General features: G+C 35.4%; 1 protein-coding gene across 2 annotated transcripts in view; it reads left to right on the top strand.

The window, feature by feature from the left end:
- The window catches only part of LOC150108348 (uncharacterized), a 509,704-nt gene that overhangs the window by 380,117 nt on the left and 114,080 nt on the right, over positions 1–15,507 (top strand). For both annotated transcript variants that reach the window (XR_016548130.1, XM_090390709.1), the window contains exon 10: positions 8,683–8,868. Coding sequence is in view for 1 of the 2 variants with exons in the window: in XM_090390709.1 (XP_090246835.1) it covers positions 8,683–8,868 (186 nt within the window). In the remaining variant the exon portion in view is untranslated. The remainder of the gene's footprint in view (positions 1–8,682; positions 8,869–15,507) is intronic.

The raw sequence follows: 15,507 nt of genomic DNA, 5'->3' as shown, positions 1-15,507 counted from the left end.
AGTTTAAATTTGGCCAGCCTTGAAGATCATCCCCTTGAAGGACGTCCAAAAATTGTAGCAACAACAGAAATCATTGATCAAGTGCACGATATGGTATTGGATGACCGGCGAGTCAAAGTGAGTGAAATTCCTGAGACTAGGCATTTCAAAAGAACATATAGGATATATTTTGCATAAAGAATTGCATATGAAAAAGCTTTGCGCAAGATGGGTGCTGCGCTTGCTCACAGCAGATCAAAAACGCACTTGCATCTCTGAACAGTGCTTGGAGCGTTTTAAAATTAAACTGATTTTGTGTGTCAATTTATTACTATGGTTGAGATTTGGATTCACCATTACACACCAGAATCCAAACAGCAGTAAAAACGGTGGACAGAAGTTGGTTGTTCAGCGCCAAAGAAGAAAAAGTCGGTTCCATCAGCAGGAAAGGTCATGGCATCGGTGTTTTGGGATGCTAAAGGCATTTTGTTTATTAATTATCTTGAGAAGGGTAAAACAATAACCGGGGAATGTTATTCTGATCTTTTAACCAGATAGACGAAATAATTCATCAGAAAAGACACAGGTTGCAGAAGAAAAAAATCATCTTTCATCAGGACAATGCACCTGCCCACAAAGGTGTTTTCGCAATGGGAAAATTAAGGGATCTGCACTATGAATTGTTGGAACATCCACCCTATTCCCCATATTTGGCTCCCTCTGACTTCTATCTCTTCCCAAAACTAAAACTCTTCCTCGCTGGTCAGCATTTTTCATCGAATCAAGAGGTGATTGTAGCTGTAAAGTGGTTTTGCAGATCTTACTGAGCACCACTACAGGGATGGGATAATGGCGCTGGAGCATCGCTGGAATAAATTTATTAGTCTTAAGGGAGATTATGTTGAAAAATAAAAATAATTTTGAAATGATAAATTTGTTTTTTCATTGTTAGGCTGAGAACTTTTTCAGACCACTCTCGTATATACGCAACAACTCCTACCACCACCCAACACAAAAACTAGGGGTCATTAATACACTAAAAAACAGGGCTTTGAAGATTTGCTCCAATGAACAAGCATTTAAAGATGAATTAAAATTTATCAGCAATACTGTCCTAAAAAATGGTTACAGCCAAAATACTATCAACAAAATTCTGTACAACACCTCACTTAAAAACAAAAATAAACAAGACTACAATAAAACTGTAACTATTCCATACATTAAAAGGACATCAGACAAAATAATCAGAATACTACAAAAATACCACCTTAAAGCCACTTTTAAACCTCTTGCAATATTAAAGAACTTACTCAACTCATCCAAGGATCCACTCCCTCCACCAGCCCACCCTGGAGTATATCATATTCATTTCACCCGTAATTTGCCCTATATAGGGGAAACAGGATGCACAATTCAGAAGAAAGGAACATAAATGACACATTAAATATAACTATGGTCAAACTGGTCTTTCTGATCATGCCAAGAACACGTTACATAGAATTGACTGGAAAAGCACCTGTTGTTTACATCACACCAAAACATGGTATGAACGTAAATTTAGGGAGGCCTGTGAGATTCTTATCAATCACCCTAATCTTAACAATAATGATGGTCTAAAAATCTCAAACACATATGGAAAGCACATATTCTACCCATTTAACCTTTCTCCCTAAGAGTAATATAGGTAATCCAAGACCCTAAATCTAATATAACAATTGTCATGTTAAATTAGGACATCATTTTTACAACAAAATTATCTATATGAAAGAATGTTTCTCTGATGTTGTCTTAAATAGAATATAGCTTTGATGTAGTTAATTTATTTTATTTCATTTATTTATTGTAACTTTATTTTATTTTCACTAGAGGTCAGACCAGTAGAATACCATTGATCAAATTATTGTCTCTTCAGCATACTATGTGAAACGTAATTTAGCTTGTCTCTGTATATATAAATGTGTATACTCCAGATGACCTTAATATGAAGGTTGAAACATCAGAAAATTAAAATAATTATTTATAAGCCTCGATAAGTCTAAGGACTCCATAATTTAGCTTGTCTCTGTATATATAAATGTGTATACTCCAGGTGGATAATCCAAGAAACAACAGTGGATAACCCAACATATACAACAGTGGATAACCCAAGAAATCATAGCTACCATAAAAGAGAAAAGAGAGGCCAAGATACTTGTAAACCAACAAAACAATGAATAGAATAGAGAAAAATACAGAGTACTAAAAAATAAAGTTGATAACCTATGCAAAAAAGCCAAAGAAAAATGGTTAGAAGAAAAAGCTAAGAAAGGCCAAGAAGCATACCAACAAAACAACCTAAAAGTCTTCCATGATACTATAAGAGAAATTACAAAGGAATTCTCAGCAAAAGCAGTAACAATGATGAACAACAAGATGACTGAAACCGGGAATATTGAATATATAAGAAAAATCTGGTCAAACCATTTTAAGACTATCTTCCACCAAGGAAACAAAACTACAATGCCAACAATAGAAGAAAATAATGATCACCCAAAAACTTTACAAGAAGAAGTTAGATACGCAATAAAACAGATGAAAAACAATAAAGCACCAGGCATTGATACTATCCCTACTGAACTGTGGTCATATGGAGGCAGCATATCAATAGAATATTTAACAACCCTATTCAATAAAATACTACAAACAGGAGAGATCCCAGATGACTGGAGAACTGGAAAGATCATCCCAATATACAAGAAAGGAGACAAAAGAGACTGCAGAAATTACAGACCAATCAATTTACTCCCTCACACCTATAAAATATTCATGAGAATTATACAGAATAGATATACAGAATAGATTAAAAAACACTTACGAAGAAATGATAGGCATCGAACACGCTGGTTTCCAAGGAAACTATTCAACAATAGACCAAATTTTCACATTGCACCAACTAGCAGAACTCAGCTGGGAAGACCATAAAGAACTATATTGTTGTTTTGTGGACTTTAAACAAGCTTTCGATAACATCAACAGAGAAATCCTTCTCAAAATTCTACTAGAAAAAGCAATAGACAAATATATAATACAGTTTCTGATAAAATATTACTCTAAGACAAATGCAATAATTAAAAAGGACACACTCACAACAGAACCCATAAAGATCCAAAAAGGAGTAATGCAAGGATGCCCATTATCCCCATGCCTATTCAACATATATCTAGAAGAAGTTGTAAAGAAAGCAATAGACAATGAGCCTGGAATCAATGTCAACGGTTTTAATATAAATAATATCAAATATGCAGATGATCTCATCCTTCTTGCAAGAACCCCAAATGAACTACAAAAGTTGATCAACAAGCTAAATGAAACCTGTAAAACATATGACATGACAATAAATATACAAAAGACAAAAGTGATGAAAATAGGGAGGAACAGAACTACCATCTCAGCCACCCTAAACGGAGAACAATTAGAACAAGTAGACAACTTCATATACCTTGGATCAAAACTAACAGAAACAATAGATGAACTCAAAACAATCAAACACAGAATAGCGATAGGATGGACCACCATGGGAAAATTACAGAAAATCTGAAAAACAAACAAGATATCTAAACAAGCCAAAATCAAACTATATGAAGCAATAATTATACCAACAGTCATCTATGGAGCAGAAGCGTGGACAGTTAAAAAAAGAGAGGAGAAAAAACTGCTGGCATTTGAAATGAAATGCTTAAGAAAAATAAATGGAACAAGTTGGATAGAAAAGAAAACAAACATCACAGTCAGACAAGAACTATTGTATAAAAAGACAATAATAGAAAAAATTAGAAAACAACAACTGATGTGGTTTGGACACACTGTACGCATGGATGCAGACAGACTTCCTAACATCCTAATCAATACTTTTCCAACTGAAAAAAGAAGACCTGGAAGACCAAGAATTACCTGGCTGAAATTAATAAAGAACATCTCGGGATGCAGAACATATAAGGAACTTTTTCGAACAGCAAGGAATAGAGAAGACTGGAAGATCCTGCTCAAGAGAAGACTCAACCCGTCTTAGACGGAAGAGAAGAAGAAGAAGATACTCCAGGTGACCTTAATATGAAGGTCGAAACATCAGGAAATTAAAATAGTTATTTATAAACCTCGATAAGAATTAGAGGCCATCCTTGGAAACTGAGCAAGAGTGTAGTTAGCAGTGGTGTCAAGAAACAGATTTTTTATTTGGAGAGTGGTAAATGATGTAATAGGTTGCCAACATTTGTGCAGATGATAGATGCTGTGAAAATGTTGGATAGTGCTTGATATGATGTTTAGGGCCTCCCTTGATAAGTCTAAGGACTCCGTGGAGTCCTTGATAAGTCTAAGGCCCTAAACATCATGTCTTAGGGCCTCCCTTGATAAGTCTAAGGACTCCATGGAGTCCTCGATAAGTCTAAGGCCCTAAACATCATGTCAAGCATTATCCAACATTTTCACAGCATCTATCATCTGCACAAATGTTGGCAACCTATTACATCATTTACCACTCTCCAAACAAAAAATCTGTTTCTTGACACCACTGCTAACTACACTCTTGCTCAGTTTCCAAGGATGGCCTCTAATTCTCCCACCACCAGACTTGTTCTGTAAAATTTCCTTTGTATTAACCTTGTAAAAATCCTTCAGTAATTTGTAAGTCTCAATCATATCACCCCTTTTCTGCCTATCAACCAATTTCTGTAACTCACAAATCTTCAACCTGTCATCATAAGGTTCATTCTATAGACTTGCTACCATCTTGGTCACTCATCTGTGGATCCTCTTTACTTCCTCCTCATCCCCAAGAAAATCCAGGTGAGAAACCCATACTCAGTTAGAAATGCTGAACTGTGGAGGTATAAAAGTCTTATGGTGGCTGAACTGCATAATTCAGAAAGCCTGGTCAGGGGTCAAATTCCAGATGATTCTCTATTCCAATCAGGTTTATTTCATCTATAAAAATGAAATAAACCTGAATATGAGAACTGCAGAGAAATTTTCCTAATAAGTGTTCCAAGTGAAATTTATGAAAGCATATTAGAGAAGAAGTTAGAAAAAAAAAGCTATTTCTGCTATTTTCTATGTTATAGAAAATGGCAGAAAGCTCAGGTGTTTATTCTGGCTGAAATGAATGAATTATTTAAAGCTGGATCTTTTTTTTTTTTTTTTTTTCATTTATGTTAGTAGATAAATTAAAAATTAAAATAGTTAAATTAACATAATGCCCAGATTTGATAATGAAGAATCCATAGGCAGAACAGTGGCAGCCGAATGATTCTTAATAGTTATGTGTGCTATACATAACTCTAATATTCTTAATTTATAGGAGTTTGTTAAAAATTGGAAATGGTTTGGTGGCAGTAGTGACCATATAAACATGGTGGATCTATTGAGTAAGACCTTAAAATCTGTAATGTTTTTTTTAAAAGATTTTGAAGTGATACCAAAGAAAATTTTGATGCTTGAGTAGATGTAGAAGCTAAGGGGTATTCCAAGTAATAATAGGAGGAATGTTAACATTAACAGAAGGAGAAAGTCAATGCAAATGTATTTTGATTGATATCACATTCTTATATATTAATGTATGAAATTTAAAGATAAGCTCATGTTGTTTAAACTATTAGCTGAAGAATAATTTCTCTGGAACATATTCCATGATATGCAGCTTAATAGGCATAATGATTACTATAATTCATTATAAGAAAATTATGATGTCGCTATAAAAGAGTAAATAGGGAAAAGAGGATGGGAGGGTATATTATTGCCTATCAGGGAAGATTTAAATAAGAAGATTGATTGCACATCAAATTCTAATTTACAGCAAGAATTTGAGACATCTTTATGGACATTATAAACATGAAGTTTGTACATTTAAGGTAGGAAGATATGTAATGTAGTGTAGGAAGTAATGATAATATAATATTTTGAGCCTATTACTTGAGGTGATAAGGAAAGGCAAATAGTTAATGGGAAATACTGAATGGAAGAATGAAACTGCTGATAATACGAAGTGTTATCAAAAAGAAACGGGACTGTGTCGGATACTCGATGGCAGATCGAATTACAGTCTCACACTGCCAGGTGTCAGTAGCATAGACATTGTTGAGTCAGCCTGCCATGTGGTGCTCAGCTGCATGCACCAGAACTCATGTAACACGCATTATTCTTATCGCATGTTTTGTGCTATTCTGCATTTTCAGCATGAACGCAAAATTAGAACAAAGGACAAATGTAAAATTGTGCATAAAACTGGGAAATTTTGCCACAGAGACCCTTGAATTTACTCATAAGGCATATGAAAATAAATTCATGAGCTGAACTTTGTGTTAAGAGTGGCACTTGCGTTTTAAGAAGAACAGAGGATGATGAAAAATTCACCAGCTCAACCCATGAAAATGTTGAAAAAATTTGACAGATCATCTGTGCAGATTGACACATCACCATTCAGGAAGTTGCCAACAGAGTTGGGATTTCACATGGAGCAGTTCAAGTGATGATCATGAGAGATTTGAACATGCATCATGGCACTGCCAAGTTCATTGACTTCTGACCAGAAGGAGCACTGTGTAAATAAATGTGTCAAGATCTTTGTCAAAAGGTGATTGATGACCCAGCCTTGATCTCAAGGGTCATCACAGGGGATGAGACTTGAATTTACGGCTATAACCTGCAGTCAAAGCAAAAATCATCACAGTGGAAAGTCCACATTCCCCAAGACCAAAGAAGACAAGGCAAGTCAGGAGTGCAACAAAGAGCATGTTGATCATCTTTTTTAACATTAAGGAGATTGTGCACCAAGAATTTGTCCCACCTGGTCAGACAGTCAATGCAGAATTCTACTGCAACATTTTAAGATGGTTGAGAGAAGGCATTCGAGTCGAGCAGAAATGTGCCTACCTAAAGCATCCCAGGTGTGTTCGATTGGATTACAATCTGGCGAACAGGCAGGCAGAGCTGCTGTAGCTCAGTCAATAAAGACAAAGCCCTTTGGTCGGAAAGACCTAGGTTCGATTCCCATCAGTGATGTGAGGAATCTTTATCTGGTCTCTTTCGACTAAAGGTGAGTTGGCCAATCTCATATGGAGGTAGAGTATTTTTTTCATCCCCCAGAACAGGCAAACCGACCCTAACACACATGGATTACAGTCATGAATATGTCCCAGCCATATGCCAGTCCCGGGCCTGGATAAGATAGGGAGGTTGGGGAAAGCAATGGTGAACTACTCTGTAAAAATCTCACCAGGAATACTTTGTGGGCAAAAGCTTACAAAGTCACCAACAGTCAGAAACGACTGAAAGGGAAAATTGGTATCAGTAACAGGCAGGCCAGTCCATTCGTTCAATACCTTCTTCCTCAAACCACTCTTGTACCAAATTTGCACATTGGGGATGAGCATTGTCATCCATAAAAACGAATTCTTGGCCAATTGAGCAGCATATGGATGAACTATATGTTCCAAAATCTCATCGTGATACCTTTAGGCTGTTAAGGAATCATTTCTGATAAAATAGAGATCAGCATGGCCACTTATACTTATTCTAGCCCATACCATCAAACTCCCACCTTGATGTTGGGGTCTTTCACGAACAAACTGTGGATTATTTCTTGTTCCACTTTCACGCCATATCAAGATATGTTGGCTATCTTGTTCAGACTGAACCTGGACTTGTCACTACAAAGAACATGAGCCCAATTCTCATTTGTCCAATTGCGATGTTCCTGTGCCCAAATTCTTTGGGCTCTTTTGTGATTTGCAGTAAGTGGAATGCAACCCATTGGTGTTCGAGCATATAAACCTATGGCTTGAAGATGATTTCAAACATTTCCCGTTTCCAGAAAGCAATTCCAAAGTCACGAAATTATACTTTGAGATACACGACACACTTGAGTGACAACTTGCTGCTTTTGTCCAGCTTCTAATCAACCAATGCTCTCCACAAAATAATGGGTGGTAAGTGACACAATTTACAATTGAAGTGATAATTGTGCACTGTGGAAGTGAGTGCAACAAGCCATGCTTTTATAACCCCTACATACTAATATGGCTAAGACACGTTTCGATAAGTCTTAACATGATTTTGTATGCAGTTGCATGTTCTACACTGTTGTATATTAAGAATATTTTAAAATAAATGTGTTACGTTTGAAAATTATTTTTATAGCTTTATAATTTACAAGAAAACCAAAATATCCTTAATTGTTTTGAGCAGTATATAATCTCTTTGCATGTGTCATTCCTTCCAGTATAGCCTTTATAATAATATTATTTGTTGAAAACATTTTGCTTCCTTATTCTCCATAATTCTCTCACACAATGAGTCCTTGGACTCCTTGGAGGTGTCACTTAGTAATAATAATAATAATAATAATAATAATACAATAATAATATCTGTTCATTTGAAATGGCATGAATAAAAAACTGTCATAATAAGTTTAGTTTAATCCCAAGCGAAAAATAAACTCTCAAAAAACTGTCAGTAATAGTTTTTTTTAATGAAGATATAACAACATTATAGATGTTGATGATTATCTGTATATATATATTACTTTTTTTTTGTGGCATTGAACAACAAACTGTTCTTTTAAATAAGTAGAGAGAGAGAAGATACAGTTTATTGCACAAGGTAATTTCAATTATGATTTTTCATCTGATACCTACAAGGCATTAAAAATATTTGATTTCATATCTGCAGGCAGATCTACAGAGTTTACGTAGTCAGAAAAGGCAAAGTATCAGTGAAAGTCAGCAACAATTGCAAGCAGAACTGGCTACACTTCAAAAACAACTTGAAGAAAAGCAAAAAAATATGGAAGAACTTGAAAAAAAACTTAAAAGGAGGAATGAAAAAGTACACCATTTGGAAACTCAGCTACAACAGGTAAAAAGTAGTTTCAAAACAAACTCTGCTTTCTCTTAAAAAATAAATCAGGGATGATTCAAAAGATTTTGGAATTTTTCTTTATATTGTGTTTTTTTATTCTGTGTTATAATTATATAACAGCATAAAGATGATTATATTGAACAGTATAATTATCTTCTGTTTAGTATAAAGAATGAAATAGCTTGTTACTCATCAAAATAACACAGAATCAATTATATTTAACGTTTAAGTGATTTATTATTATTATTATTATTATTTTAATATTTACTTAACATGTGAGAGGTCGCAAAACCTTTAATACAATATGTGTTACCATGGTTAGTGAAAAAGAAGAAAGAATATGTGCATGTAAGTCCTATAAAAAAAATAAAAAGTAAAAAAAATAAAAATAAAAAAAAAATCTAGTTCGGACCCTTAAGTTCGGGGGAAAAAAAAAAAATCTAGTCTGGACCTTAAGTTCAAAAAAAATAAAATAAAATAAAAAAATAAAAATTATGGTAAATTTATATATCCAGTTTGGACCATAAGTCATTTTCAACGACAGCAGTAAATTTTAATTACCCGGAATACAAATAAGGATATTATACTTAGTAACAAAAATTACGAACAAACATTTAAACTGTAAAATACTCCAAAGCAGGGTCAACGGATATCCTCCATAGACACCTGATTAAATCATTAAATTGGATAAATTTATATGCGAACTTTAGACAAAATTTTATGGTTAATCTTTTGAACAGATAATTGTGTTACATACCAATTAGCCTAAAACGGCTAAACAGGTTGACTGAGGCCTCTTTTACTTCCTACTATCCTACTCTATCTTGCATTATCCTCCTCTCTTACTATCTGCTGATCCTCAGCATGCTTTATTCTCCAAAGGCCAATGATGAGAGACATGAACTCCCATTCTACCTCAATAAAGGTCGAAACTAGTCTGGTTAGTGGCCCTTCCCTTAATGCATAACATTATACATATCCGCAAGGAGATGTGTTTTGCATTATGGGAGATGCCGAGATAGGAGTGTTGGTAGCTTGCTCCACCTTTGCAAGGAGTTGCCCGGTGTTGTGCCACTTTACCCCAGTCTTGAAGATACTTTCAGGAGCAAACTTTGTTTGCACACACTTGGATAAAGGATTAAACTAAATTTATTATAGTCTGACCAAGTGAAAAATAAACTTTCAACATCTTTCAGAAGTTTGTAAGTCTCAATCATATCACCCTTCTTTCTCCTGTTTGCTAGTGTCTGCAGCCTACAAATTCTCAATCTGTATTCACACAATCCTGATATCATTTTTGACATTCACCTTTGCACTCTCTCTCCACTGTATCAGAATCACCATGGAAACAGGTGATGATTCTGATACAGTGGACAGAGTATAGTGTATCAGAATCACCATGGAAACCAGAAGACCAGATCTGCATGCAGTCGTCAAAGTGAGATCTTATCAAGGCCTTGTAAAGAGGCAAAATGACTTCCTTATCTTTACATGTCAAGATTTGTTTCAGCATTGCAATTATTCTCTAAGTTATATTTACAATTTTTGCTATATAACCATTGAACTTTAACTTCCTGTCTACTAAAACTCCAAGATCCCTAGCCTCATCAGTTTCTTCAAGCTTAATCCCACCAATATAATATGACATTGGATATCTAATCACACCAAAGCGCATGACTACATTTATTAACATTGAAATGACAGGCATTTTCACATGCCTACAATTCCCATCTATTCAAATCATTTTTTTGCAAGTACTGCATATCAGCAGTTCTCTTGATTATTTATCTATCTTTGCATCATCAGCAAATGCTGTATGTCACATGTCAAATCCTTCCCAGTGTCATTAATGTACAGATTGAATAACAGTAGACCATAGGTTCCCAAACTTTTTTGGGCCACCGCCCACTTTGCAAGACATAAATTTTGTAACGCCCCCCCCCCCTATTATACACACATATATACATGCTCTATTTTCTCATTGACATAAAAAATTGACATCTATTTCTATCTGACATGTTAAATTTTCAAATGATTAAATAATTGAAATAGAAAATTGATAAAAAAAAAAAATTGATAGTGTAAGATGGGCTTATCTTATCTATCATACTTTCGACTGATGATTGTTGGCAAAGCACACAAAAAATAATGAACTTATTCCTAAACCACTGGTATTTACAGATTTGAAATCTAGCCCGAATCGACTTGCATGCATTGACTTGTTTGCGATACCATCGTACTCGTGCTTTGAACAAGTCACTGCAAGCACCCATATTCCTGTCAAAACATGCTGAATTGAGTGAATTACCTACGTAATAGTTGACCGACATACTACTAGTTAAGACTCGTCTGCTGCGTGGATCGACTAAAGCCTGTATGGCATGATCAATTTTTACAATAGCAAAAAATGAATAAATGTTTTAAGTATATAAAACATAGAAGTTAAAATATCCTATATGACATGTTCAATTTTCTCATTGACATAGAAAATTGATTTCTATCTGACATGGTAAATTTTCAAATGATTAAATAATTGAAATAGAAAATTGATAAAAAAATTGATCATGTAAGACGGGCATGAGATGAATTAAAATGCAATATTTAAATTTTAAATTAATCTAATTGCAAAATCACGAAATAATTAATTTTTAAATATATATTATTCATTTCTTCTATAAAGAGCCACCGACCCCTAGACCGCCTGAACACCCCCAAATGCTTCCGATCCCACTATAGCCCTCCCCCTAGAAGGTTTCAGCACCCACTTTGGGAACCTATGCAGTAGACCAAGGACTGATCCTTGTGGTACACTACTGGTAACCTTAAATCTTGCAGACTTACATCCCCTGTATACCACTTGTTGATATTTGTCAGTCAGTCATGCTCTCATCCATGCTAATATTTTACAATCCAAATCCATATTCTCCAATGTATGCAACAGTCTTCCATGCTGTATTCTGTCAAAAGCCTTAGCAAAATCCAAAAGTATCATGGTGTAATCCATTCCCCTTGACTAGTTCAATGGTAACATTATTATAGAATGCAATCAAGTTGCATTCTAAAACATGACCTTTCCTTAGTAAACCCATGCTATTCATTACAAAGCAGAGATTCGCTGTCAACCCATTTGTGAACATGAGCCCTAACCAATTTTTCCAAAATCTTCTCCACCACTCCTGAGATGCTGATTAGTCGATAGTTGGATCCATCAGTACCATGAAATCCTATTGTGCAATGGGATTACCATACATTCTTTCCACTCCTGTGGAATCTTCCCTGTTCTTTGATTCAAATTATATAGCCTGGTCGAGGGAATAGGTAATTCAGCTGAACACTCTATTAGCATCCGTACTGATATCCCATCAGTTCCTATTCCATAATTCTTATTCAATTTGTGCAACAGCTGTAGTACCTCTTCATACAGTGAAGAAGTAGCAGTGAGTTTAATGTTGAATATACCAGGTTGATAGCTTTTAGCAACAAATGGCTGCTCATTAGTTGAACAATCGCTTCTGCATCAGTCACATGCATACCATCTGCATTTAGTAGAGTTATTCTTTCAGATTCATTCTTTCTTTTACTTGCAGTATAATGATAGAATTCTTTTGGGTTGTCTTTAACTTGCAGAGCCAGTTTCTTTTCATACACAACACTTGTGACGCTTCTGGCCTGCTGCATATAATTATCATAACTAACGGTCCTTATGCATGTGATATTCCTTCCATATCATTTGTTTCTTACAATCTCTTGTTTAATAAGATTAAACATCCATTTGACTCCTACCCTGTTTATTCTTCGAAATCTCAGGACACAACTCTGATATTGCATCATTTAAGTATTTTTTTAAATGCTTCCCAAACACTATCAATATTCTTCCCATCAAGCAACCAATACTGTTCTGCTGAACTCAGTATACCTCTCATGTGGTCATAATTTCCAGCTTTGTGGTTCAGCATGTAACTTTTTTCTGAATGGAACATTCATAAACTTAGTGATCATGCAGTATTCACTTCCCAAGTGAGTACTACATGACCACTGCCACCAACCAGAGGCAGAATAGTTATGTCTTTAACTGAAATGCCCTCTGACACTATAATCAACTCTAACACTCTTTGACTTAGAGTTCCTTCTGTCACATGCTGCTTGTGGAAGTTGTCCCGCAACAGCTCAATAAATGCATTTTCATTCTTCTCATGAGATTCTACTGCTACCTAATCAATATTTGGATAATTAAAGTCTCCTATTATGATTACTCTTTTCGTGCTCATCTTTTCTATTTGGTGATGCATTTCTTCATTACTAGCAACCGATCCACCGGGTCTGTAACAATACCCTACTGTATAATTGATCTTGTTAGATTCCTCCTCACACCAGATAGCTTCAAACTCACTGCCACATGAAATACTGTTACTAGCAGTATTGCAATCATAGGTCTCAACCCTAATGGATTCAAGTCATCTGATATCATTAGCAGTATGCCCCCCTCCTATCCTGTCTATCCTTCCTAAGAATACTGTACTCTTTGCACTCTCAACCAGTTAGTATGTCTGCTTCTGATAGCGAAGTCTCACTAATGCCTACAACACAAGGTCTCGATATATTAACCAAGGCAACAAACTCTATTCCTTTGTTCTGATACCCCAAGCCTTCATGTACAGACTTAATAAGTTACCTGCATCTCTTTTGCAGACGCTTTGTCTGTGGTCTGCATGACACAGTTCGACAACTTGCACATCTCTGTTCTTATCTAGTTCCTTACCTATGAGACATTGTTACAAATGCTTGATAGGTCCAAACTGGATGAACATAGAATCATTCTCTCTTCATAATCATTCCCATCATTAACACAGGCATCATTACCTAGGATTGTCACTCTCTTACACACAGATTTTCATGGTTTCTCCCATCAGCATTCAGTTTCCCTGACTCTCTGTGTTAGGTCTTATATCAATTAATAATTTTTCAAGACTCCTGATGTCAAAGGCCTTCAAGTGTAAACCATTCCAAATCCAGTCTTCCCTCAAACTGACTCCACACATATAATAATAATAGAATAAGTGCTTTATTAGGTATTGTATTTTATGCAATTGGATAGAAACCTGTTTCTTCTAAATAAAAATCAAATAGCAGTTACTATTATTTATATAAGATTGTAAATAATAATTTACAATCTTGTGTACAAAGATTATTATTATTACTCAAGACACCAAGCTTCTAGACTCATCTAGAAGGTCCTTTTATCATACACACAGCTCATCATACCATGCTTTACACACTCAAATTCTCTGCAGAAACCACACTCTCAGGCAAGGCATGCCAATCATTCACAACTCTGCATGAAAAAAACCTGCTTCTCACTCCCCTACTCACACCCTCGTTATACAGTTTCCAGGGATGATCTCTGGTTCTCCCCTGATCTCCCACTATTTTCTGTAGAACCTCTCCAACATTGATCCTATAACAACCCCTTACTAACTTGTAGGGCTCTGTCATATCTCCCCTCTTCCTCCTGTCCACCAGACTCTGCAAGTTGCATCTTCTCAATCTTTCCTCATACTCGACATTCCAGAGGTCAGAAACTACCTTAGTCAATCGCCTTTGAACCCTTTCCAACATCTCTTCATCCTTCTGAAACCAGGTGACCAAATCTGGGCACAATAGTCCATGTGTGGCCTAATCAAAGCATTATATAACGGAACAAGAATCTCCCTACTTCTACACGTCAGTGTCCTCCACATCATTCCCAGAAGCCTTTGTGTTGTCTTCACAATTTTGGCTGTGTCCCCTAAATTTCAGATTCTTATCTGCTATCACCCCCAGATCTCTTATTTCTTCCACCTCCGACAATATATCCTCACCAAGCATAAATTCTCCATCCCATTTTTATAAATTATTACCGGCTTCCACTTTTGAGCAGAAGATTTACACATGTAGAATTGTAGTGTAATTGTTACATAAAGGGTGAAAAAACTTCAGAGTACAGAACAAATTGTTCACATTTCTCTTACACAGTGATAGTTTATTGTATAACAAAGAGAGAGAGATCAGTTTTTTTTGCATGATGTCTCTTCTGATGTTGCTTCTAGCTCCCAAAATAGATGCCAGTACTGCTTCCATGCTTCATCAGTGGTTGATAATTAAGGCCAGGAGTATACTGTTCTTAGTATGATGACGATGATGATGATGGTGGTGGTCTTGAAGTAGATGACTTCTCACCTTCTTTATGAAGACTTCAAGTATAAGTTTAATTGTATAGAAATTTGTTCTCAAGGTGAATGGATTAGTATTATATTTTTTGATCCATTCAATGATAGGAATTTATTCTAGATAATACAAAATTTCAGTAGCAACAGACAGTCAGATTAAATTGGCTTGTTAAGGGGAAATATGCAGACAAACAGTAATGCCTCTGTGCTTGCTGTTTGTCTGCATATTTCCCCTCAAAGAAGGGAAGAGAACAAAGTTAGTGAATGGATTAATATTATATCTATTTAAGTAATATACTTTCATTTTATGATAATACTGTTAACTGAGTTGGATAATGGAAATGGTACATAATATTGATGGATTTTACTAAGACATTTGACAGAATGCTGCACAAAAGGTTACTGTATAAATTAGTGCAAATAGGGGTAG

This window comes from Typopeltis vanoorti, chromosome 3 (genome assembly GCF_054136105.1).
Source record: "Typopeltis vanoorti isolate ZY-2024b chromosome 3, IOZ_Tvanoo_1.0, whole genome shotgun sequence".
NCBI classification, from domain to species: Eukaryota; Metazoa; Arthropoda; class Arachnida; order Uropygi; family Thelyphonidae; genus Typopeltis; species Typopeltis vanoorti.
This window is presented reverse-complemented; position numbering and strand designations above follow the sequence as displayed.